Below are 22,414 nucleotides of genomic sequence, written 5' to 3'. Positions count from 1 at the left end.
TCAATTGAGAAACATATGAAATAAATTTGAGTTGCCTCCATGTCCAAGATACGTTATATCAACGCCTTCCGTGTAGTCATCGCTTCATGCAGTTAAAAAGGATCGTCTCTCTCGGCGCGGGTCCAGCCAGGGCCAGAGTAATAAAAAAGAAACTGCAAGGAAAATCATCCTTCAACTGGCTATCGGGCTCCAACACTCCTAGTATTTGCCGCTTGCCGTGTCTAGGTAGCCGTAGGAGCTGCTTCTTTGGTGGCCGTCCACCTGTGTAGCACGGGCCCCTGTCGCACCGGACATGAACTTCTCGTCATGCCTGGGAGCATCTTCTCTGTAATGATCTATCTCGCCAGAGGAGGACCCAAAACGAGGGAAGTGTGTTGCGCCATCGGGATTGGCGGGATCGTGGTGTCCGACACGAGGACTCAAGCCCGGTCTGTTGTCTCCAGTATAGCGCATACCACCTTCGGCGCGGCCCTTGTCCGGTGAGACCATGCCGACAAGTGTCCAGACTGTGCCAATAAGGACAACAAGGACATACACTAGAAGGATACCGGTAGAGATAAGAGCATCTTGGATCAGCTTCCCGTGAAGCCAATCTGTAACTGCCTTGACAGCCCCCGTGACCTCATCAGTAGTGGCGGACGACGGGGATGCCAGGAACGTGTTAAGCTCCGAGTCACCTTCAACCGAGTCCTTCGCACCCTCGCTGAAGGTATTGTTTTCGAAGAGTGGGAAGTTGACTTGGGCGTGGTCATGAACCCAGGTGAGTCCCTTTTGCACGCTCTCGATCTTGATGCCGATAACACAGTGAAGGACTGTCTTGATAGGGTCAAGAAGGATGGTTCCCTTGAAGACAGTGTCAAGCCCATCATTCATGGTATCAATAAATGTGTTGAGAGTGTCATTCACAGCATCCGTGGCGTTTGTAACATAACCGAGGACGTCGTTGTTAATTTCACTGTTGAAATTCGTGATCACGCCGTTGGCGTCATGGGCCCATTCAGCCGAAACGCTTTCGAGGTTCTCAACAACATCGTCAGCAAATGCGCCAACTTGACCTGCGAGGGCAGGCACTTGGTCTCTGATCGCCTTGAGAAGAAGCCACTGGCAAAAGCAAGAGAAGAAGCCAGCGATGGCAAGAGACAGGATGAAGAGGGCTGGGACTGACGTAGCATAAGCGATCAGCCATCGTACAAGAATCTGTCGCTTGCCCTTGAAGTGCGATGCGATCTTGATGCCCGCAGTAGCCGTCATGGGTCGAGACGCAATGTAGACAATGTCCATAGGGTCATACGAGTTTTGAGCAATAAGACGAGCATGCTGCTGTTGTCGCCGCCAGCGTCTGATCTCAAGCCAGGCCATGGGAACAATGGCGGCCAGAGCGAGAATAATCAAGACAGCGATGAAGATGGTTCGAGCTTTGTGAATAAGTTCGAACAGGTTGTTGAAGAAGTCGTTGAGAGCAGTATTCTCAGAACAAAAGGTCAGCTTCTTCTTCTGGGCGAGAGGGAAGACATCTCGATCGAATTTGTAATTGCCGTAGGTCTCGTTGAGGGCTTTGCGGACGAAGTCGAACGGGATCGAGATGGCTTGCTCTGTCAAGTTCTGGACTTCTCGGAAGTCAGGGAGATCGTCTTCCAATTTGCGTACATCCTTGGCGAAATCTTCGGACTTGATGTCAAAGTCCTTGAGTTCCTTGACGGGGCTGGAGAAGTCAACCTTGGGGATATCGGGAACAAGGTCTCCAAAGACAGAGTCTTCAATTCCCTTGGTGACCTTGTTAATGCCATCTTCAAGTTCCTTGGAGAGACTTTCTATTTTGTCCACAGCCTTGTCAATCACGCCGTTGAACTTTTCGGTTGCCCCTTCAGTGACATCGGCAACGACATCCAGACTTCCGTGGACCATGGCGGTAATCAGGCACACGTAAGTGGCAGTCAGAAAGTTGATGTAGAACACGATCATGTTCTTGACGCCGACAAGGACCAGGTCGAGCAAGTACACCATGGCATCAACTGACTTCTCGATTCCAGAGGCTGCAAGTTCGTTCACACCCCTAGAGAGGTAATGAGGCATGGAGGCCATGGCGCTGCCAACATCTTCGACTTTGGTACAGGCGGAGAGGGCTTTGACTTTGGCATCTCCGACGTTTTCTTTGAGGTCAACGATGAGAATCATGACTCGGACCAGGACCAGGATGAGGAGGATTGTCCAGCGATTCATCCATATTTGAGAGAGCCTTGCTCTGAGGCTGAGGTAGGGAGTAACATTTGGAGCAGTATCGGCTCTAGCTTCTTGAACTTTTCGCATCTCGGCCATTTCGAATGATTCTGACCGCAGGGAGTTGGGTACGGCCGGGTAGACCGGCGGGTCGTCGTTTTCTTTCCGTGAGGAGAACATCTTTGAATCTATGTTTGTTGGTAAATTCAAACGATTAAGTTTGTATGAGTATGAGATTGTAAAAGTAGAAAAATGCGAAGACCGAAGGAAGACGAGGGCTCAGATCGAGTGAGATGTGATGATGATTTACACGATGTAGGGACAAAGATTAATTAGATAAAGAGCCCAAGGTCGAAAGATGAAAGAAATGGGACAAAGGAAATGACGGCCGTGAGCAAAAAAAATAGTTCCAGTCTATCGTCTATGATTCCATGTTGATTGTTCAAGGTTGAAGTGCAATTGTGTATAAGTGAAAGAAAAGGCCGAACAATAGAACAATAGGAAGGGGAATAGCAACAATAAGAGAGGGTGATTGAGAAAGCTTTGACGCAAAACATACCTGGCTCACTCCACAAATCAAGTATCCAATGGATAACAAATTCCAATAGAAATCAGCTGTAACAGAAACGCCCTTGACGATTCCGGCGGCAGCGCTTAGGGTACGAGACTGAGGTTGAGTTGAGTGAGCTAAGCGCCCGCCTATACCGGTGACCAGTCACGATGCTGGCAAAGGCCTGAACACAAACGGTTCCGAAACCGAGCCAAGAGCAAACGGACCGCAAGTATAGTGAGGTAGGTAGCGTTTGTAGTAGATTAACAGCTGAGGCTGAGCTTGAGTTGGGTTGAGGGTACGGTTGGGCTGGCTATAGGTGCGAGGTTGTTTGGCTTGTTTGACTTGTCGCTTTGAGTGGCCCAGCCGCCTCAAGCATGGGTTGAATGTTATATGGCCGCTCCGTAGAGGACTTGCACAATGAACAAGGTACTTCAGGTGGAACTGTACTCGCAATATCACAGCATCAACTGCAGCAGCCTCCAAGTGAATGGGGTGCGAGTTGAAGTATAGATATATAGTGACTCACGCAGAGTGCAAGGGGAACACCGTGGAGCGATAAGGTGAGAGGTGCCCAGCATTCCAAAGCTCACCATCAGTTGGCGGGCGAAGAGCATGGGCATATAACTGATAGGAAGGCGGCACATCTTGGTAGTCCAAGCGGGTGACGCCATTGCAAGCTGTTTCCCATGAAACCCTAGCCTGAAGCCATGAGCGCAGTGGCGGTGCTGCCGACTGATTCCGATATGCTGGCTAACCATTTGGCTAATGTAACTGCGCCGTAAATGCCATCGTGTAGGTCACTAGAAAAAGCAGGGTCCTCCGAGAAACGATTTCAAGAGGCTATGATCATCACCAGAACATTTCTTGGTGGTGAATGTTTTCGAGGTGGCGCACCAGGATGTTGTTAGAGTTGCCAGGGCTGACAGCCAATCAAGCTTCCAAACAGGGGCCTCTTCACCGTTGAAGCCCCTGGATCCCGGTGAAGAGCTTCCCCAAATAGGCCTAAGGGTCTCTCTCTTCAGGGCTAGCAGGGCCCCTCGTCGACAGGGGCTCACGTGGTCGGTAACCGCCGATCTCGTCCAAAGAAATCGCCACTTGATGAGTTGTAGTTGAAACAGGATTTTCTGGAAAGAGTCACGGGTTGGCTGGATTTGTTTCTGATCATCGTCTTGCATATTCTGAAACTTGGCCAGCAGTGAAATACGGCCTTCCAGGGCCAGGTGAACAGGCTAGACAGGTGAGTGAGGTGTTTAAAGATAGATAGAGTTTGTATCCGTAGTCAAAGCTCTTTAGCCGTAGTCAAGTTGGGCTGAAGAGTATGATGTCATATGGCGGGGGGGTTCATTCGTCTTGTTTTCTCAAGTTTTAGCTAGCAAGAAGTTGTGTTATTTGTTGGTGACCTGATGGAAGATGCTGAGCGACAAGCAAATAGTTCCTCATTTCTGTGAGTACTCAAAAATGGAGATCGAGTTTTTAATCTTGCGAAGCGCTTTGTGTATCGAGCCATCGGAAAGTGGTCGCCTCTTGGTCGCTCCAGTGTAAACCTGAACAATTGGTTGCGGTTACAGCCGCTGGTAGCCCTGTAGCCCTACTCTTTGGGCGCGTAGTGAAACGGAGCCCACTGAAGGCAGAACGTCTAACAAGTTGAGCATCCACTTGCAGAAGAGCTTAAAATAACGAGGTTCCTTTGTTAAAGGCCCCAATGGATGCTTGTTATTGTCGAGGGCTCTGAAATTGGTTATCAAAAACAGTTGTCAGTCAGTAAAAAGTGTCTGTTGCCTGTGGCAGCGAGTAAGTTGAACATATCGACCTCCATTACATCATCCAAGTCAGTTTGCTTTTTATCCATTGCAATCAACAGCGAGAAACAACTTCAATGTGTTGTCTTTGAAGTTCACCAGCATCCAATTCTTTCAAGAGAAGAAGGCCTTCTTGGTGTGCTTCAGTGCAGCAGATGACTCAGTCAAAGCCTCGCACCCAAACTCGATGTGCCCAGATAAAACCTGTGTGTCGCTAGGAAGTTCTATCAAGCGAGCATGTATGCTTTACTACTTAATGACAGAAAACCATATGCGTAAAAGATTCTCAAATCTATCCTAGTAGATTGGCTTAAATTGTCACGGTTCTCCTCTATCTTCAAGGGTTCAGCAAGACCCGGGTTCCAATTTAAGACCAGGCATTTTGTGCCATGCTGCTTCATTTGACGCATTTAACAGCTCAGCCTGTCCAACTCCATCGGACTACATAATTATGGTCTCAGAGAATCCTCTGGCAGTCATTTCGAGATGTGTTTTGGTGCCTCTCGTCAAGCCTCTCTAGCCTCTTTCTGTCCTCGTAAACTAGCCCCTTCCCCGGTGAGATCTTTAGAGACAGAGAGGTAACGATTGTGTCACCCTGCAGTCACTGATACGCATATCTAACGCGGGGTACATACGCACTCTCTGACAACAGCTTGTTATAAACGTTGCTGTGTGATTCTGATACACGATTTGCAAACAAAACTTGAGTAATTACCTCAATATCTTACTACCGCACGACCTCGAGCATCAGAAATCATGGCTGCCACAGCAGTGTCTGACCAAACTACCGACCTGAGCAAGCAATATGACACTCCTCTCGGCCTCGCTCACTCAACTATGCAAGTCCTCAAGGACAGAATCAAGCTCCATTACGATCTTGCAAGTGACTACTATTTGAGTTTGTGGTAAGTGAAAACATTCTATCTCCCAGAAAGCTTAGCGATTGCTGATCCACTGGCTGGCTTACTAGGGGCGAACATATCCATCACGGGTACTGGCCAACACCAGAGTCTGAAGCCACGCAGACAAAGGAGGAAGCACAGGCCAATCTCATCCAGCTCCTTCTCGACATTTCAAAGATTCCATCCAACAGCTCGGTTCTTGATGTTGGCTGTGGTATCGGCGGAACATCGCGGTATCTCGCTTCCAAACATGGTAGCTCTGTGACGGGCATCACCATCTCAAGCAAACAGGTCGAGATCGCAAATCGCCTAACCAAAGCTGCTCTCGAAGACACCTCTTCGTCTGATGTGTCAGATGACAATGGCTTCGCCAAACTCGGCGAGGGAAAAGTCAAATTCCTCGAGCTTGACGCCGAGAAGATGGGCGACTTCTTCAGCGACCAGCAGGGCAACTTCGATGCAGTATGGATAAGTGAAGCTCTTAGCCATTTTCCAAACAAGGCATTGTTCTTTGAGAATGTGATGAAAGTACTCAAGCCTGGGGGCAAGTTGGTGTTAGCAGATTGGTTCAGGGATGAAGACATTGACGAAACAACTTTCATCAATGATATCAAGCCTATCGAAGGTAAGGTTGCATGCGAGATATTCGTATTCATGTGTTTATGAACTTAAATTGAGCGCAGATGGCATGCTACTCCCACCCCTCTGTACCCAGCAAGGGTACGTCGATCTCGCGAAGAACGCCGGACTTACAGTCTTGTCTGAGCCAAAGGACATCAGTCAACAAGTCCGAAAAACATGGTGCGAATATCATGTATGTGACTGTTGATCATATGCTTACACTCGTATATTTAGGGACATTACTTGGTCACTTGTGCAGAACCCATCCCTTTGGGCATTTGCGTTTACTCAAAACCGGGACGGTATTGCTTTCTTGCAGTCATTTCGCGCAATGAGACGAGGTTATGCCAATGGCTCCTTTCGCTACGCTGTCATGGCATTTTATAAGGAAATGGCATGAAGGCATGGGTCGTGAGAATCAGCGCAACGTTGCCTGGCATCTTATCCTCGATACATGATTAAATTATCCAGAGATTTTGAAGCTCTAGACAGACAGCCCTCATGGCAAGTTATCTTATCAGTGGCAAGTTCAGTTTTTGTATAAATGAATGCCGATCACGGCTCTGACAAGCCACTCAGGCACATGGCGTGCTAGCGCTCACGGTTCCAAGTTGGGGTAATCAGGTGATAGCTGCAGCTGCCTAATCTTGGTTCTCGTGGGAGTTTCGCTCGGCGTGACTGTACCATGAGCTGCTTATACGTTGTTTCTGATACCCTATTCAAAGACTCTGAAAATTGTGTCACTAATCAAAATAAACCTGATAATCCAGAAGAGGCAGAAAAAAGCACTTCGGACCGTAGCTGCATTGCCGGATCTAGCGAGTATACAGACGTGTTGCCAGAAAGGGTAGCAGACTCTCTATCGAGATCTGAAGTACGGACTCAAAAGATAACGTCAACATAACCAGTGACCAACGAATATTCACCCAAAAACGACCGTAACGCCTTCATCATTCTCGAGGTGGGATATAGAACCGATTCCACGCAGCTTACTCCCAAGCATCACCGAAGGTGTTCTCGCCTGAGTAGGTAATGTATAGGAAACTAAGGTCATGTCAGCAAGTTGCCCACTCCAACAGTTGTGTGAGAACGTACCCGTCCTCATCCTTGTGTTCCTCGTAGATGCTGCTCATGAGGGCAGCCGTTGGGGGAAGCACTTCGTCGACGAAGATGAAGATGGCCTTCTCGGGGGAGAGCTTGATTCGCTTGCGGATGACGTAGACGAACTGACCAACGGTCAAATCGGCAGGGACAAGGTACTTCTTCTTGTCGATGGTCGCGATGTCACTCTTCTCGACCTTTTCGCAAATAACCTATTTGTAACCTGTTAGTTTCTATCGTCGTAAAAAAGGCAGAGGGAATAAGCGGTCACTGCACGATTGCGCGCGCCCGCCGTTCTCTCATTGCCGAGTTGGAGCCCCAACTTGAATCCAAATCAAAGCAAAGGGCAAATCACGTACGGGAATGCGGTCAGAGTACTTCTGTCGAATGCGCTCGGCCTCAGCCTTGCGCTTCTCGAAGGGATGCTCGTCCTTGAACTTGCTGCGCATATTGACGGTGGTGGTTCGTAAGTTGTAGAGGCGGTAAGAGTGGTATCGATGGTGGAAGCAAGCAGTAGAGATGGTTGACTTGTGGCAGCGGAAAATTCGGGAAAGTATGAAAAGTGAAAAAAGAGAATGGAGTTGGCGATAGATAAGGTAAAATGAGAAGAAGGTTTAGGTTACGATTTGCTTGCGTCAGGCAGAAGAAGAATGAGGAAGGGCAGAGAGTCACAGTCACAGGCAGAAGAAGGTGGCAGTGGCACTAACACACCTCAAGACACTGGGACACAGATGAGCGGTCGAGGCGGAAGGCAGCAAGCAACCTTACCAGCTAGGTACCTTACCTAGGCGCAGACAGGTTCAAAGCTGCAGGGAGGACACAGGCACAGGGCAGGCGGCACGCTCACTGAGAAGGGGGCCAGGTGGGCAGGTGGGCATCAAGTGGCAGAATGACAAGCAGTGATGGGTGAGAGACAGTCGCGGGGCTATTGAGCTAAGCCATAAATGGTCTAGACCAGTGATGCTCGGTGAATCACAAGAGGCCCCGCGAGGCGACAATGGCGGGGAAGCAACAAGTCACGTCGCACTGTCTCGTCACAGGGTCGAGTTTGTGAGGGAACCTTAGCAAACAATCAATCACTTGGAATGAAATCCCCTTTCATTCTGGGTCATTATTTAATTCATGGCAAAGATGTCGAGGATATATCACCGGGATCCGAGTTACGTTACGGGCAACGTCGTTAGAATGGTTTTAAGGGTACAACGATTCACGATCCGGGAGAGGGTTAGTCTAGCTGATGCGTACTAAGCAGCTTGAGCTGCAAACGTGCCCATGTCCATCAGTTCCTTCAGGGTTCTTGATGTCGTGAATTACAATTGGGTGTTGGCCAAAGTATGCTTACGAATGAATCATGACTTGGCCGCCTTGATTATCTCACTAAGGGAGAGTCAAGAGAAACTCAAAGCTACTATATACATCCTGAGCAGTGTTCACCTCGAAGTTTCCTGCGAACTGCACCATCTTCTAAAAAGTTTGCATGGCAAATAAACAGGGCAGTTCCCCAATGGTAGCATTGGTGAAGCAAAGTTTCTACTCACCACTCATTTTGACAAATCGTTGGACTTTTAATGAAACTGAGACGATCTTACACTGGACAACCAAATGGTGAGGCATCATCTTGGTTGCATGTCACTGAGTTAGTGTATGTCTGCAAAGTTATAGCTCTTTAGCCGTGATTCAGCTTGTGTATCAAAGAGTCTAACGTTAGTCAGGAACAATAGACGTTCTATGTTCCTCAGTGACAGCTTACATGGAGTATTAGTTATCAACGCCACGCCACTTCACATGGACACCAGTTACCAATCCTCGGGGGTGATAAAACCTCCAAATTTGTATTAGGGTGCCAGAATCAACTGGTCTAAGGATTCACCAAAGTAGAGTCAATCTGCCTCAGCACTTGCCATCCTCAGTTTTCTTACCTTGAATTGTCGATGCACCAAATTGAAAGTTTGACAACTGAGGCCTTCCCTGTCAGCCACACTGCAACATCCACATCACGAGAGAAACCATGCTTGTTCTACAGATTTTCTCGATTCCCCCCCAAACTGATTTCATCGCCCGGAGAAGCTCTACACAAATTATAGGTGCAAACGGAGCTACAGTGGTCTGGTACCCCCGAGTGGTGCGTTGATTTTGACCGCCCTCGGCACCGGCCGGCCACCGGAGCAGACATTGTCGGGTCCCGCTCCACACTCCCAAGTCCCTTAGACTCTGTTAGCCAATTGCCGAACATTCGATTCTGACTATCACCCGAGTTCCCAGTCGTTCTCATACAGACTTTGAACCTAACAAGAGGTACCTGTGGCCTATTGTCGCATCCTGGCACTCGCAAGTGGCCTCATCCGAAACGCCTGATCGTCGTATCCTTAAGGCCTGTCTTGCTTTCTGTATTCGTTCTCGGCCTTCGGCCTTGTTTTGCCGCTACTATTTCCCGGCTCCTCGCGTTGCATTGTCCAAATATATAATATCATGGCTGCCAGGCGGCCTTCCCAGCGCCTTGCTGCGTACCTTGCATCTCCTTCTACACGCTCCCCAAGAACACAATTCGCTTCTACGAGACGCTGGCTGTCTAGTTCTGCCAGTCCTAAAGCTTCACGATCCTCTCACTTCAACTACTCTCCTCTGTGGCTCGCTACTGTTGCCCTCGGTGCAGTGGCCCCGTTAGCTTACAAGATGGTACAGGAACTTCCTCGGAAAACAAAGGCTCAATTGCTAACTCTATTGCTCTCAGGCCGAAATGGAACCTATTAACGCCGACCCTTCCACTCTCGCCGATCGCGATGCCCAGAAGAAGCGAGAGTCTGGCGTCAACGAGGACTCGCCTATGCGCCTGCGTATGGAAAAGTTTATTCGGGAGCAGCAGGCTCTGATTGTCGCCGAGCTCGAGAGAGTTGATGGCAAAAAGTTTCGCAAGGATGAGTGGGAGCGCCCCAATGGCGGCGGTGGCACAACCTGCGTCCTTCAAGAAGGCAACGTCTTCGAGAAGGCTGGTCTTGGTGTGAGTGTCGTCTACGGCTCGCTCCCCAAGCCTGCCATTGAGAAGATGCGCGCAAACCACAAAACCATGGACCCCAACATGGAGTCGATCGACTTCTTCGCTGCGGGCCTCAGCATGGTTCTGCATCCTTACAACCCTATGGCCCCGACGGTGCACCTGAACTACCGATACTTTGAGACAGCCAACCCCGACGGTACATCTCAGGCTTGGTGGTTCGGTGGTGGTTGTGATTTGACACCCTCTTACCTCTTCGATGAGGATGCCATTCACTTCCACAAGACGATCAAGGCAGCTTGCGACGCTCACGACAAGGACTACTACCCACGATTCAAGAAGTGGTGCGATGAGTATTTCTACAACAAGCATCGAGGCGAGGCCCGTGGCATTGGTGGTATCTTCTTCGACGACCTTGATGAGACCGAGCGCGATCGCGAGAACACCTTTTCGTTCGTCCAGGACTGCCTCAAGGCCTTCCTGCCCTCCTACATTCCCATCATCGAGAAGCGAAAGGACATGCCCTACACTGAGGCAGAGAAGGATTGGCAGCAGCTGCGCCGTGGCAAGTATGTCGAGTTCAACTTGGTGCACGACCGGGGTACAGCATTTGGTCTGAACACCCCTGGATCAAGGGTCGAGAGTATCCTTATGAGCTTACCGTTGACGGCTGGCTGGAAGTACATGCATGAGCCCGAGCCTAAGAGCAGGGAGCAGCGCCTGGTTGACGTCCTCAGGGACCCCAAGGAGTGGGTTTAAGCTTATGCTCTTTTGATCTAAGAGAGGAAATTCGTTAGTGTGGAAGCATGAGGTTGAGCGATTGTTTAGTGTATCATATGCGAAGATCATAGATAGGGACACCCAGAGTGGTGCAGGCTATTAGGTACCAAAAGACGGGCAAATCCGTCCGATGTGAGAATATCAAAAAATCAATATAAGTCATATAAGTCATGAAATGGTTCGTTGAACTGGTGATTCTATTGGAACTTGGTGTGTACCGAAGTATTCTTGAGTTGACACTTTTGGATGTCATTAAATATCACCATTCATCTCAACGTGGAGACTAGAATCCTTCCCTCAACATCATTCATCGAACCATGCAAAAGCACTCAACTCCATGGCAATGGAGCCTCTCCCCTCCCATCGCCAGTTGATTACATCCCTCATAAGTTCCATCTCCAATATCGCACCATCAACCACCGCAGAAGACATATCATCAGCGCAGCCACTTCGGGCCGCTCAACAGCCCACATTATCACCCTTACAAGCCATTCTCCCCTCTCAACGGCCTCTACTGTTAACTCTCCATGTGCTGTTCCCAACTCTTCTGCTCCCAGCGCTGGATCTTCTCGATCGGGGACTCGTTATCAGGCTAGTGCGAAACGAGGAGCTTCAAGATGGGATTTCATCAGATAAGATAAAGAACGACATGTTCCTTGTTCGCTCTCTCGCTACAACACTTTCACGCCGGACGCGAGACTTCGGTTCATCCTCGAAGCGCTACGTTGTGCATCTTGATGCGTGGAATTGCACATGTCCGAGCTTTACGTTGGATGCTTTTCCAGCCCATGCTCATGCTGTCTCAATAACGAACCAAGTACAGCAATTACCAACTGAAACTGGGCAGTGGTCCTTTGGAGGCATGGGATTGGATTCACGGGGAGATACCCCTCCATGTTGCAAACACCTCCTTGCATGCTTACTTGTGGATAAATGGTCAGAAATGCTCGGTATGTATGTTGAGGATCGGGTTGTATCAAAAGATGAAATGGCTGGTATCGTAGCCGGCTTGTAAATATGGTTCATCATAGCAGTACCGAAAGATCCGTCTATCAAGACGTATCTGTCCAGTACGTATTATCCGCGCTCCGTCCTCTAATAATCCAGTTTGATATGATCAATGTACAAAGGCGCTTTTGCCTTGACCTTTGGCCAGGATATTGCCATTGTTCCCCTCCGCCAGACGCCAAAGAGCCTCAGTCCAAGTCTAGTTCATCTGCCAGGTCTTTTGTCTTTGTTATTCCTTATTTCTTAGTCTCCTTGTTCTCCTTGTCCTTTTCCGCGCCCTCCTTGGAGTCACCACTTGAACCATTGGCGCCCTCCTTCTTCTCATCCTTTCCATTGATCTCTTCCTTCTTAGCCTCCTTCTCCTCCTGCTGTTGTCTGTTTTGGATCTTGTTCTCAATCAGATCGTGGAATGCTGTGATGGCGCGGATCAGACTGCTCAGGTAAATAGCCATAAGCTGGTCGTTGGTCTTGACGCTCATCGCATACGCCAACTCGCCACCGCCAGACTTGCCATCTCCTTCGGGTGTCGAGAGATTAGGCAGCAGGTTGAAGACATCCTGCAAGTTTCCGAGGATCGCGTGGTTGACTGGTAGTTGCTTGTCGAGAACCTTCTGGAGGTATGTGCCAATATCTCGAAGGCGCAGGTGCAAGCCCTGGAGTGATTGAAGCTGGTTTGTGACTCGTGTGGACAATGTGCCGGCGGCCACGTCGCGGATATCTCTTAGCAGGTGCTCGACACCAATCTCCTCTGCTTCCTCGGCCTCGATAACGGAAGGGGTGTGAACAAATGTTCGGGCAGTGGTTGTGCCGTCCTAGTGAGTGTCAGTAGCTGGTTGGTGATCAGAGATCAGCAAGGCTTTGTCAACATACGTCCTTGATCTCGTCAACGGCGAAGTAAGCATCTGTAGGAACTCCCGACTCCTTGGGCTGAACATCGACAATAACGAGCAGAGGGTTGGGTGTGTAGCGCTTGAAGAGCTCATTGATTTCCAAATCGGATGCACGTAGCTTGGGGCCAGTGTGATACCATCCTATGAGCTTCTCTCGGGCGTTGACTTTCTTGAACATGTCGTTCATTGACTCGACGTAGTTGTGGTCAAGGAACCATACTGAAGGGTCCTTCTCATCCTCCTCGAAGGGAACTATGTAACAATTGTAAGCGCCGCCCAATTTACGGTCCCATGATACTAGGATAACACACCAGCAAAACTGTTTGACACTCTCACGTCGTTTCCATCATTTTGTCCTAGAAGAACACCAACTACCCGTCGCTTCGTCTTGGTAGAAACAGTTCGGTTGTAGTGGTCGACGGCTGAGAGAAGGACGAGGGGCGCAACGGTGACGTTTCGAGTAACGAGGGAGAGAGTTTCTGCTGTTGTAGTAGGCATCGTTGCGTCAATTTATATCTATTACGACAGATGCTGAACCGTGTAGATGTGGAATTCAATGCGCGATCGTAGTCGTGCAGGCGCGGCGAAGTTGGAGGTAGAGTCGTGATGTTGATGCAGTGATTATTGTGGCCGCACGTACGTAGTCTTGAGGCTGCCTTCTTGGGGGAGCTTAGGTAGCTCCCGATTGGGCCAGGCACCTTGGAGTCTTCAAGCTCGAGCCTTGCAGTGCCACATCACGTGGATCAGCCACAGTCAAATATTCAGCCACATGCCGTTGACTAAGCGGTATCGCAACCAAGTGAATTGAAAAGCACAGGCCCCTGAACAAAGAAAAGCGAGCATCTTCAGATTTGGACTAGTCAAGAAATAGAGAAAGTAGCGTTGCTTTTTGTCGATTGAACTGCTGACATCATAGGCAGACGAACGGTTAAATCACCAAATCCGAGTGGTTAGGTACCTAGATGGATAGTGACCTACCCAGTACACCTAAGCCATCATTCTAGGGCATTACAGGCAAACTCACCATAAGCAAGACTATGATATCTTTTAGAGAGTCATTTCAACAAGTATCAGGCCAACGCTTATTTGCTGAATACGACGTAGCGTGATCAGATCTCCCACTTATGGTAAGCGACTCGATTCTGGTGATTGCCACCGACTTGGGCCTCGGTTAAGGATGAAAGTAGGTATCGAGGGAAGAAACCATTGAAGAAGCAGGGTCCAATTCGAAATTGTATATGATGATGCCATCACTATAAAGTCTAGACTTGGCTTCGGGACACCTGTAGGAGAGCGGAAAGATGGAGGCTAACATGCTAATGCCGGCTATTAACACACCTACCTACACGTGGGTGCAAGCGTTGAGTAACGAGGGTGCCATGTCACTACTACTCGAATAGGATATAACAAAACGAAGGCACTCGTGCAGCGATCCATTCTAACTACCGATAGTCGTTCCTTGCACGAGTGTAGCTAGCCGTGAAAGGACAGACGAGGAGGTCGGATGTATGCAGACCGAGGTGTGGCCGTTTTTCTGCAACAGATGAAATGCTACATAAGAGAGTTATTCTTGAATTGTTGAACCGGCGGGGATATACCGGATCAATGGGGCCCATGAACCTCGGTCCTGGCAACCGAACAAACTCCGTTGCATCATAGTAGTTGTGAGCTGACCTTCCGCCATTGGCTTCGGCCAAGTACGGTTATAGCATCTTGGAGTATTAGGTAGGTAGGTAGTGAGACGAGGAAAAACGGGCATGTTCCGGATACGGCTCTTGTTGAGGCAAGCTGCGAACTACCCTAAGGTGCTACAAGTATCCGTATATCGGTGCTGTATAGAGATGAAGGACTGGGGACCTCGGATGATAGCAGTGCTTGTGGCTGAGAAGATAGAGCAAGCTACACTGGAAGGCCACATGTTTTCACCGTATTTAGATTTAGATATGTTATTGTTGGAGCTTGGTCGTTTTATGAACAGGTGGCGGTCTCTATAACGCCGCAGCTGTACCGAGTACCTACCTACCTTGTCCTGAGCCTGTGATGGGCGTTTATGTGAACGTTTTCAGCCCTGGCAACGTTAACTACAAAATAACGGTGCACCAAGGAAATGCAAGCAATACAAACTATCCAGAGTTCACAAAACTGCGTCCCTTTACCTACATTATCATATAAATATCCGTAAATATCAAAAGCCACGATTGCAATCACCTCAAAGGCCAAGGCGTATCCCCAGCATGTTAATTACAGGGGTGTACCCCCATCATCATCGCTCCAGCAGAAACGGCCCCATTTGACCAATCACAGCTTGCTAGAGCTTCTCCCCCAAACCTCCCGTCCTCCGGCTACGCACTCAAGATTTCCCTGTCTTGACTTTGTTCCTCGCTTTTTCACCTCTCTTCTTCCACTTCGATCCCCTCAGCCTCGCACCAAAGAACAAAGTCTCTCGTCAATTTCATCTTTGCTTCTCTGGATCTCCCAAGATCTCTTTCAATTGCCCGCCAGAACAAGTTCCAGCTTCAATTTCATCTTCCGCAACCGCAACAATGGGTTTCATTGAGGACGAGCTTAAGCAGCTTAAGGATGTTCTTAGCACCATTGACACTCGCATCAAGAAGCTCGAGGCGCGAGCCACTGGCGGTCCCGTCTCCACTGATGAGATCCGAATGATCCTCATCGGTCCTCCTGGTGCTGGTGAGTGTTTTTGCGCCGCAAATGCTCGCTTAGTCTTTTTTACTAACTGTGCTTCCCAGGAAAGGGAACTCAGGCCCCCAAGATCAAGGAGCGCTTCTCTTGCTGTCACTTGGTACGTTAATTCGCGTCGCAAAAACACAGCCATTCAAGGTTTCGACTCTCTAACTTGTATTCTCTCGTTGCGCAGGCTACCGGTGACATGCTGCGATCCCAGGTCGCTAAGAAGACCCCTCTCGGTGTTGAGGCCAAGAAGATCATGGACGCGGGCGGTCTGGTCAGCGACGATATCATGATTGGCATGATCAAAGAGGAGCTCAACAGCAACAAGGAGTGCCAGGGCGGGTGAGTTGCATTGTTCCACGAGTTTCGGGTTCCAGATGTTCTGAGCCCGCAAATCTCGATCTACACCGACGTGATCGACGAAACATGATACTAATAATTCGCGCTTCAGTTTCATCCTCGATGGTTTCCCTCGAACTGTCCCCCAGGCTGAGAGCCTCGATGCCATGCTCACAGAGCGCAACCAGAAGCTCCAGCACGCCGTCGAGCTCCAGATCGACGACTCTCTTCTCGTTGCCCGTATCACTGGCCGATTAGTCCACCCCGCTTCCGGACGCTCATACCACACCACCTTCAACCCTCCCAAGGAGTACATGAAGGACGACATTACTGGCGAGCCTCTTATCCAGCGAAGTGACGACAACGCCGAGGCTCTGAAGAAGCGCCTTGTTACCTACCACAAGCAGACCGCCCCTGTTGTGGGTTACTACAAGAAGACTGGTATCTGGAGCGGCCTCGACGCCAGCCAAGAACCTGGCCAAGTGTGGAAGAACATGCTTAAGGTCCTCAACGAGAAGCGAGCTTAAATCCTGCCCGGAGCGGCTGATTTCTCCCAGCTGCCACTTGGTGCGGCTGAGGCAACAAGACGAATGCTGAGTGAAAATAAAAGCCAGCTCGTCTTGGATATATGAACGGTATGAACTGTAAACCGGGGGAAGCGGAAGAGAGAGCGTAGAGTCCAATCTTCCAGGCAAAAGAGGCGTTAAGAGGTAGAGGGTTTGTCTGCGGTGCGGTCTTGTTTGGCCATGTGTGGAAAAAGCCACCTACTTTGGACGACGATTAGCCATGTATCAAAATGTCTTTCTTACAATAGTTTCCACCCAACAGAAAGTTGGCTTTCAAAGCGTTAAATATATCTGGCCTACCTGTTTCTCGTGAAGATGGAATGCACGCTGATGGGTTTGGTCTCAGGTAGACTAGAGCCTTCAATCAGATCAAAGTCCCCGAATCGCCTTACACAACCTCAGTTTCAATACTGATCAAGCTATGACTCTGCGATATTTGGCCCGAGTCTCTATTGAAACGCATTTGGGGCCCGTTGTAGGTCCCCTCGGCATAACATCTATACTAATGATATCATTGAATGCAGAAACCCTCCTAGCCACCAGTCTACCAAGCAAGTACGCCCGTTTTTAAGAAACACACCAAGCTCCCTCGCAATGCTTCAAAAAATAAGAAAGAGGAAAATACGACGCCCTGGATTTCCAAGGCGGTGTCGGCAATTATGAGAATGTCGGGATCAAGAAAGGATAAGGGGCAATCTTGAGAGCCGGGTAAGATAAGCCAGTATGGGTGGGAGTGAATACGTCGAGGAAGAGACTGGCGTTTGGTAACGTAGGTAGTAGGGGTTATGTCACACAACTTGAGAGCGTAATTCGTTGAGTCTTATCATAAAATAGCGAGTGATTTCTCACCCCGCGAGTACCTATCGCTTCGGGGTCGCTGACAGGGGAAGGTCAGTAGAGGTAGAGCGAGTCGCGGAAGCGCAACTGACCATTGACCATCTGCCTCTGCTTGTTAAGCCAGCTCCGCGGAGCTTCGTGCCGTCTTTGCAAAACGACATGGTTGCTCTGAAGCCGGCTCGTAAGATCATACCATGCTGATGAGATGAGAGCGTTCTCTCTTTCAAGGTTCCGGATAATTTGATCGCTGGCGGCCTTGAATCACGGATAATCAGCACAGGTTTCAGTCACAGTAAGAAAAAAACATGATGTAAACAGATGATGTTACTATATACACGGGGAGAAATGAAACGTACCTTTTGTGCAGCCACAGCCTCCCCATCGTGTGCAGCCTTGAGTTTCCGTTGCAGGTCGATTCTGTCCGTCTCTGATCGTTCCAGTTGCTAGAACATATCTGTCAGCCAACTAAATCTACCGGATTGAGCATGCATATCAATAGGTCCCTCTAGCTCCCCTATTTGTCCTCGCTGGAGGGGGCGCAGGGGTAGTAGTGCAGAAGCAGGTCTCGGGATCACAGTTCCAATAGGTTCTAGCGATAGACCCGGTCCGCCATCTGCAGATGTGGGATCCAAAGGCCAAGCGGCATCGTCTTCTAACCATGTCTGGCTATCTGTGTCTGAGACCACTGGGTCTTCCCCATCACCATTAAGAATTGCATCAAACAGTGGACTCACCTCGCGGATTTCTCTGAGGCGGGCACGCAGCTTCTCAATGAGCTCGCCCTTCTTGCTGGGGTCAGGTGGTGCATCGCCTGTACCATTGATGTCTTGCAGCTCCCGGCCCTCTTCAACCTCCTTACGCAGCTTATCCTTGGTAAGGAGAGCATCGACGAGCTGGGTTTGCTGCGCATCTCGCTCAGCAATGGTGTAGCTGAGCTGCTCTCTGGTGTAGTCGAGCTCAGACTTGAGGGATGAGATGATGGTAACATCAGCGCTCTTGAGCTCCTTAAGAGCATCTGCTCCCTCTTTGTCGAGAGCCGAGAGCTGAGCCTTAGCAGCAAGAAGTTCGCGGCCTTGATCTGCCACCTGAACAGAGAGGTCCTTCTCCCTCTTCCTCGACTGTTCGAGTTCGAATTCGCACTGCAATAATGACTGTTTAATGTTGAGAAAGGCCTTGGTCCTGTAGTAATCCGAAGTAAGTATCTGATTCCCATCAGGAGCACCGGCTTCATCAATTGCTTTGACTAACCCTTCGCCGGTCATGTTATTGATCAGAGCCTCCATTTGATCATGCAAAACAGCATGCTTTTCAAAAATGTCGTTATAGTTCTTTTGAAGGTGAGCACGTTGTCGCTTCTCTTCGTCCAGCTCTCGGCGTAGCGGCGCAGTATCCCCAGAGCCGACTGTGCTACGCAGCAAATCGTTCTCGGCCTTGAGGCGAGATAGTTCTAGAGGTAGGTTAACTTGGCTAGGTTGGCCGTCCTCGGTAGCTGCATCGTTAAGTTCATCCTCGAGATTTCCTGCCAGACCTAATGCGCCAGGTTCTGCGCTTTGTGCGGCTCCTCCACTTTCTAGTTGTTCCTGCAGATCCTTGATGAAGTTCTCATCGTGGCTTTGGCGTGCCCTCAAGCGAATTACCTCGTCCTCCAGTGCTGCGATGTCCTTCATCAGCTGGTTCTTCTGGCTGCGTTCGTCCCAAAGGTGTTGCTCGGACTGAGTAATCATCTTGGTTAACTCATCCTCTGCTTTCCTTGTACGATCCCCCCTATCTTGGTCTTCCAGCAGGATTTTAATCTGGTCTTGTAACTCTGTCTTCTCATACTGTAGGTTTTGCACCTCCTTGACGAGATGTTGCTGGGACTCGAGTTTCTGCTTATACCGCTCTGCAGTATTGGCCTTCTTCTCGAGATCCTCGGCTTTGTGTTTCCATTCTGTTGCTTGGTCGCGAAGCTCTTCTGCCTCTTTACATTTTTCTGTCAATTTGAGGACTTCAGCTTCGAGTTGCGACTTGATGCGCTCGTCTCTTCGTATTGTTTCCTCATGTCTAGCAATGAGTTCCATCTGGTCATGCACCTGAATCTCTAGGTTCTTGATCATCTCGGCATTGTTAGCACCATCTATAGTGGCCTTCCGCAAGACCTCGAGCTCCCTGTCGTTCTTCTCTTTATCAAACCGGAGCTCTTCGTGACTTGTTTGTAAATGATCAAGCCTGGTGATATAATCTGACAGCTGCCTCTTTGTTAAGTCAAGTTGTGACCTCAAGGCTGCATTCTGCTCTTCAACGAGTAGATCAATGTCTCGCGCCTCCATAACAGCGTCGATAGCTTCATCCACATCGTCGTCGCCTTGTGAGCTGTTGATATCCTGTTGTATTGTCTGGATTATTTGCATAATCTCTGCCTGAGTGTGTTTGTCGAGACCTGTTATCCGGGGAATATAATGCTGGGCTTTGGGGCCTAGTGCGGCTACTCCCAGCATGACAGCCAAGATCTGGAAATTGTTAGCCGTACGCAATATGTGTGGACAGAAGAGAAATTTACCTGACTGATGCCTTGAACATCGGGATTCTCGGCGATTGCATGATAATCGGACTTTTTTGCCTGACAAGCAAGCTCGGGAACTGCTCGTCGAATGTAGCGGAAGAGACCCTTGTAGATGCTCTGAAGGTTGCGCTTGTTTGTCAAGTAGCGGGATGTATTGGAATTTGTCTCGAGGTCGGACGTGTCGAAGCTAGGATCCAGTTGATGTAGAATTAGACCAAGGGTGACACCGTCGATGAGGTCCTCGACTGATTCTACCATGCGTTTTGGCTCAAAGACTCGTTTGATCTGAGGGGCATCTTGGGTCAGACTGGAGCTAGAAGACGGTGAGGGCTCTTCCTCGAAGACACTTACGGCCTTTATGAGCGCAGCCTGCGCGTTGGCACTATAGACTGGCATCGTGTCCTAAGTATTGCGCGGTCGAAGTCAAATATTGGTCGGGTAAAGTAGTCGGTCAGGTCGTCGCTGTCGGGAGTGATAATGATGGTGGAATTATAGGGAGTTGCGTCGCGTGTCTATTAGCAGGGGTAATGATTTTCGAGGCATTCGACGGCATGTCGAAATGGGATTCGAGAGTTTTAAAAGGAGCTGTTATGGGGAGAACAAAATCGGTCGTTCCATTGTTCAGTGATTGTCGAGTGAGTGTTCAGTGCGGACTCAAGGTTGGAGGGAGCATTGTTCTTCAACGTTTCGGCGACGTTGGGCCCTTGTTGGCTTGAGCTACCTATGCAGTCAGGTGGGCTTATCGATTTGACAGGGGTAACAGTGTAGGGGCCCACGGGAAGTTCGAATAGCGGATTTTTTAGTCTGTCAGATGGGCCAGCCAAAGCTCGAGGATTTATAGAAGCAATTTCAAGGCTCAGCAACTAACGAAAGTACTGTAGGGATGTAAATTTGTCTAGTGTTGGGTTGTAATGGTCATGAGTCGCGTATAGGTGTTTCCCGTAATACTTCACACGTCTACAGAGTACAGGTGTAAACCCAAGGTGATCGAATATTGGTGTTATCGAATTCAATGTTTCTGGATGCCAACTGTGGCGTTGTGGCGTGCCTACTGACAGTGACAACCGATGTCAGGAGTGGCATCTGAGGCATTCTTTGTAGCAGAAGTGTCCGGATACCGTAATGATATACAGAAAGCGTGACTGCGCAGCTTGATATGAAGATGAACAGTCAGCGAACATGCACAGCAACAACAAGAATAAGACCTATATACTGACAATCTACAATGACGCAACTCCATACTCGGTAGTGGGGGTGCCCGGTGTGTAAGTGCGGGATGTTCATGGCGGCGAGACATATTGTTTGTTAGCCCTTACTCCGTAGTTAATAGATAATGCTTCTGCCAATCTGGACCCCTGAATTTACAGGATCGTGGAATGAACACATCAGCACACTAATAGAACAAAGGTTCATGAGGGCGCTGTTCAGTAGCCAAAATACAGCACTCCAGAGCAATAGGCCAAAAAGGCTGGGTTCTGTCACTCCCGTGTTATCAACTTTGGTGGAGCTGTACTGGTGTATTACGCATTGACAGCTGAAGAGCATGTGTTTCGAGTTGATGACTATCATTAGGCTAACATCACAAGCAGTCGCGGAAATGTTGAATAACAAAAGTTCTATTCCACTAGGGGAACGTTTTGTGATAATAATGAGCTCCTTGAATATCGTAACGAGTGTTCTCTTCCAGGCAATACCGAGGCTCCTATCCTGTAACGCCCAAACAAAGGATATCACTATCCCAATACTGCCGCGAAACCGCGGTCAATTTCATTTCAGAGGCATGCTGTTATCCCATCGTCTTTGCATCGTCATCTTCGTATTACCTCTAGCACCTCTAGTCCGTTGTAACAACTTCGTCCTTCTCAACCCGAATCTGATGGTTCTCGTGGTTGACCTGAACGATCTCGAGCGCCTTCTCGGGTGCGATGACGGAGAAGCCCCTAGTCAACTGGTTAGTATCGAACTGTCATAGTGCCAAAAGGCGGAGGATGCGCACTTGATGATGGAGTAAACATGAGTGATCTTTCCACCAGCCTTGATGAGGGCGTTTTTGCACTCATCGACGATGTTGTCGGGGGTAGACTCGTCCTCAAACCAGACGATAGCCGACTTCTTTTGATCAACAGCCAGGGCGCCTGGGACAACCGCGAGAGCGGCGGCGATAAAGGGGAGGAATCTCATGTTGATAGCGGTATCGACGATAAAGTTGATAGAGGTTTGTTGATGATGGATGCGGCGATTGTTGCGATAAAGGTTTAGTCGATGTTGATTGCGTTGGATGATGCTCAAATGCTCGTGGCGTCAATGCAGAGGGTGATGGGGATGGGCTGAGACTTTATATGGCCTGGGCGAGTTGGGATGGGCCTGCAGGCCTGGGCCTCTTCTTGGGGGCGGCAGAAGATCCGAAGGGACCCGTCTTAGGGGAGGAAAGAAAACTCAGGACCTTGACCCTAAGTGAAAAAAGTATTTAGGTAAATTTACCCTAAATTTAGGGGACTCTTTACTAAGTTTATTTGTGTTTACTTTCCCCCCGACAGGAGTACTTGTGTACACCAAGATACGATCTGCGGGGGACA

At 49.2% G+C, this 22,414-nt stretch overlaps 8 protein-coding genes across 8 annotated transcripts; 3 read left to right on the top strand and 5 right to left on the bottom strand.

The window, feature by feature from the left end:
- Nucleotides 1–198: 198 nt before the first annotated feature.
- FTJAE_173 (plasma membrane fusion PRM1) lies at nt 199–2,397 on the bottom strand (the record flags this gene model as incomplete). Its single annotated transcript, XM_037347849.1, has 1 exon — nt 199–2,397. One exon carries the CDS (start codon nt 2,395–2,397, stop codon nt 199–201), a length of 2,199 nt encoding a protein of 732 aa, XP_037212700.1.
- Nucleotides 2,398–5,325: 2,928 nt separating this feature from the next.
- Nucleotides 5,326–6,492, top strand: FTJAE_172 (tocopherol O-methyltransferase; the record flags this gene model as incomplete). The annotated part of the gene is made up of 4 exons (XM_037347838.1): nt 5,326–5,474; nt 5,540–6,096; nt 6,155–6,272; nt 6,327–6,492. The coding sequence occupies 4 exons, from the start codon at nt 5,326–5,328 to the stop codon at nt 6,490–6,492; spliced, it is 990 nt and encodes a 329-aa protein (XP_037212699.1).
- A 589-nt stretch (nt 6,493–7,081) lies between these two features.
- FTJAE_171 (autophagy AUT7) lies at nt 7,082–7,642 on the bottom strand (the record flags this gene model as incomplete). The annotated part of the gene is made up of 3 exons (XM_037347827.1): nt 7,082–7,136; nt 7,188–7,405; nt 7,553–7,642. The coding sequence occupies 3 exons, from the start codon at nt 7,640–7,642 to the stop codon at nt 7,082–7,084; spliced, it is 363 nt and encodes a 120-aa protein (XP_037212698.1).
- Nucleotides 7,643–9,662: 2,020 nt separating this feature from the next.
- FTJAE_170 (coproporphyrinogen III oxidase) lies at nt 9,663–10,944 on the top strand (the record flags this gene model as incomplete). Its single annotated transcript, XM_037347817.1, has 2 exons — nt 9,663–9,869; nt 9,925–10,944. 2 exons carry the CDS (start codon nt 9,663–9,665, stop codon nt 10,942–10,944), a joined length of 1,227 nt encoding a protein of 408 aa, XP_037212697.1.
- A 1,265-nt stretch (nt 10,945–12,209) lies between these two features.
- On the bottom strand, nt 12,210–13,361 carry FTJAE_169 (26S proteasome regulatory subunit rpn-8; the record flags this gene model as incomplete). Its single annotated transcript, XM_037347805.1, has 3 exons — nt 12,210–12,785; nt 12,844–13,115; nt 13,175–13,361. 3 exons carry the CDS (start codon nt 13,359–13,361, stop codon nt 12,210–12,212), a joined length of 1,035 nt encoding a protein of 344 aa, XP_037212696.1.
- Nucleotides 13,362–15,406: 2,045 nt separating this feature from the next.
- On the top strand, nt 15,407–16,420 carry FTJAE_168 (adenylate kinase 1; the record flags this gene model as incomplete). Its single annotated transcript, XM_037347794.1, has 4 exons — nt 15,407–15,554; nt 15,614–15,666; nt 15,742–15,896; nt 16,006–16,420. The coding sequence occupies 4 exons, from the start codon at nt 15,407–15,409 to the stop codon at nt 16,418–16,420; spliced, it is 771 nt and encodes a 256-aa protein (XP_037212695.1).
- A 930-nt stretch (nt 16,421–17,350) lies between these two features.
- On the bottom strand, nt 17,351–20,234 carry FTJAE_167 (hook3; the record flags this gene model as incomplete). Its single annotated transcript, XM_037347783.1, has 4 exons — nt 17,351–17,551; nt 17,653–17,723; nt 17,772–19,785; nt 19,836–20,234. The coding sequence occupies 4 exons, from the start codon at nt 20,232–20,234 to the stop codon at nt 17,351–17,353; spliced, it is 2,685 nt and encodes an 894-aa protein (XP_037212694.1).
- Nucleotides 20,235–21,672: 1,438 nt separating this feature from the next.
- Nucleotides 21,673–22,019, bottom strand: FTJAE_166 (uncharacterized protein; the record flags this gene model as incomplete). The annotated part of the gene is made up of 2 exons (XM_037347772.1): nt 21,673–21,778; nt 21,835–22,019. The coding sequence occupies 2 exons, from the start codon at nt 22,017–22,019 to the stop codon at nt 21,673–21,675; spliced, it is 291 nt and encodes a 96-aa protein (XP_037212693.1).
- Nucleotides 22,020–22,414: the final 395 nt, after the last annotated feature.

This window comes from Fusarium tjaetaba (genome assembly GCF_013396195.1).
Source record: "Fusarium tjaetaba strain NRRL 66243 chromosome Unknown NRRL66243_c0000009, whole genome shotgun sequence".
NCBI lineage: Eukaryota > Fungi > Ascomycota > Sordariomycetes > Hypocreales > Nectriaceae > Fusarium > Fusarium tjaetaba.
Note: the sequence above shows the minus strand (reverse complement) of the source record. Positions and strands in the feature narration are given on the sequence as shown.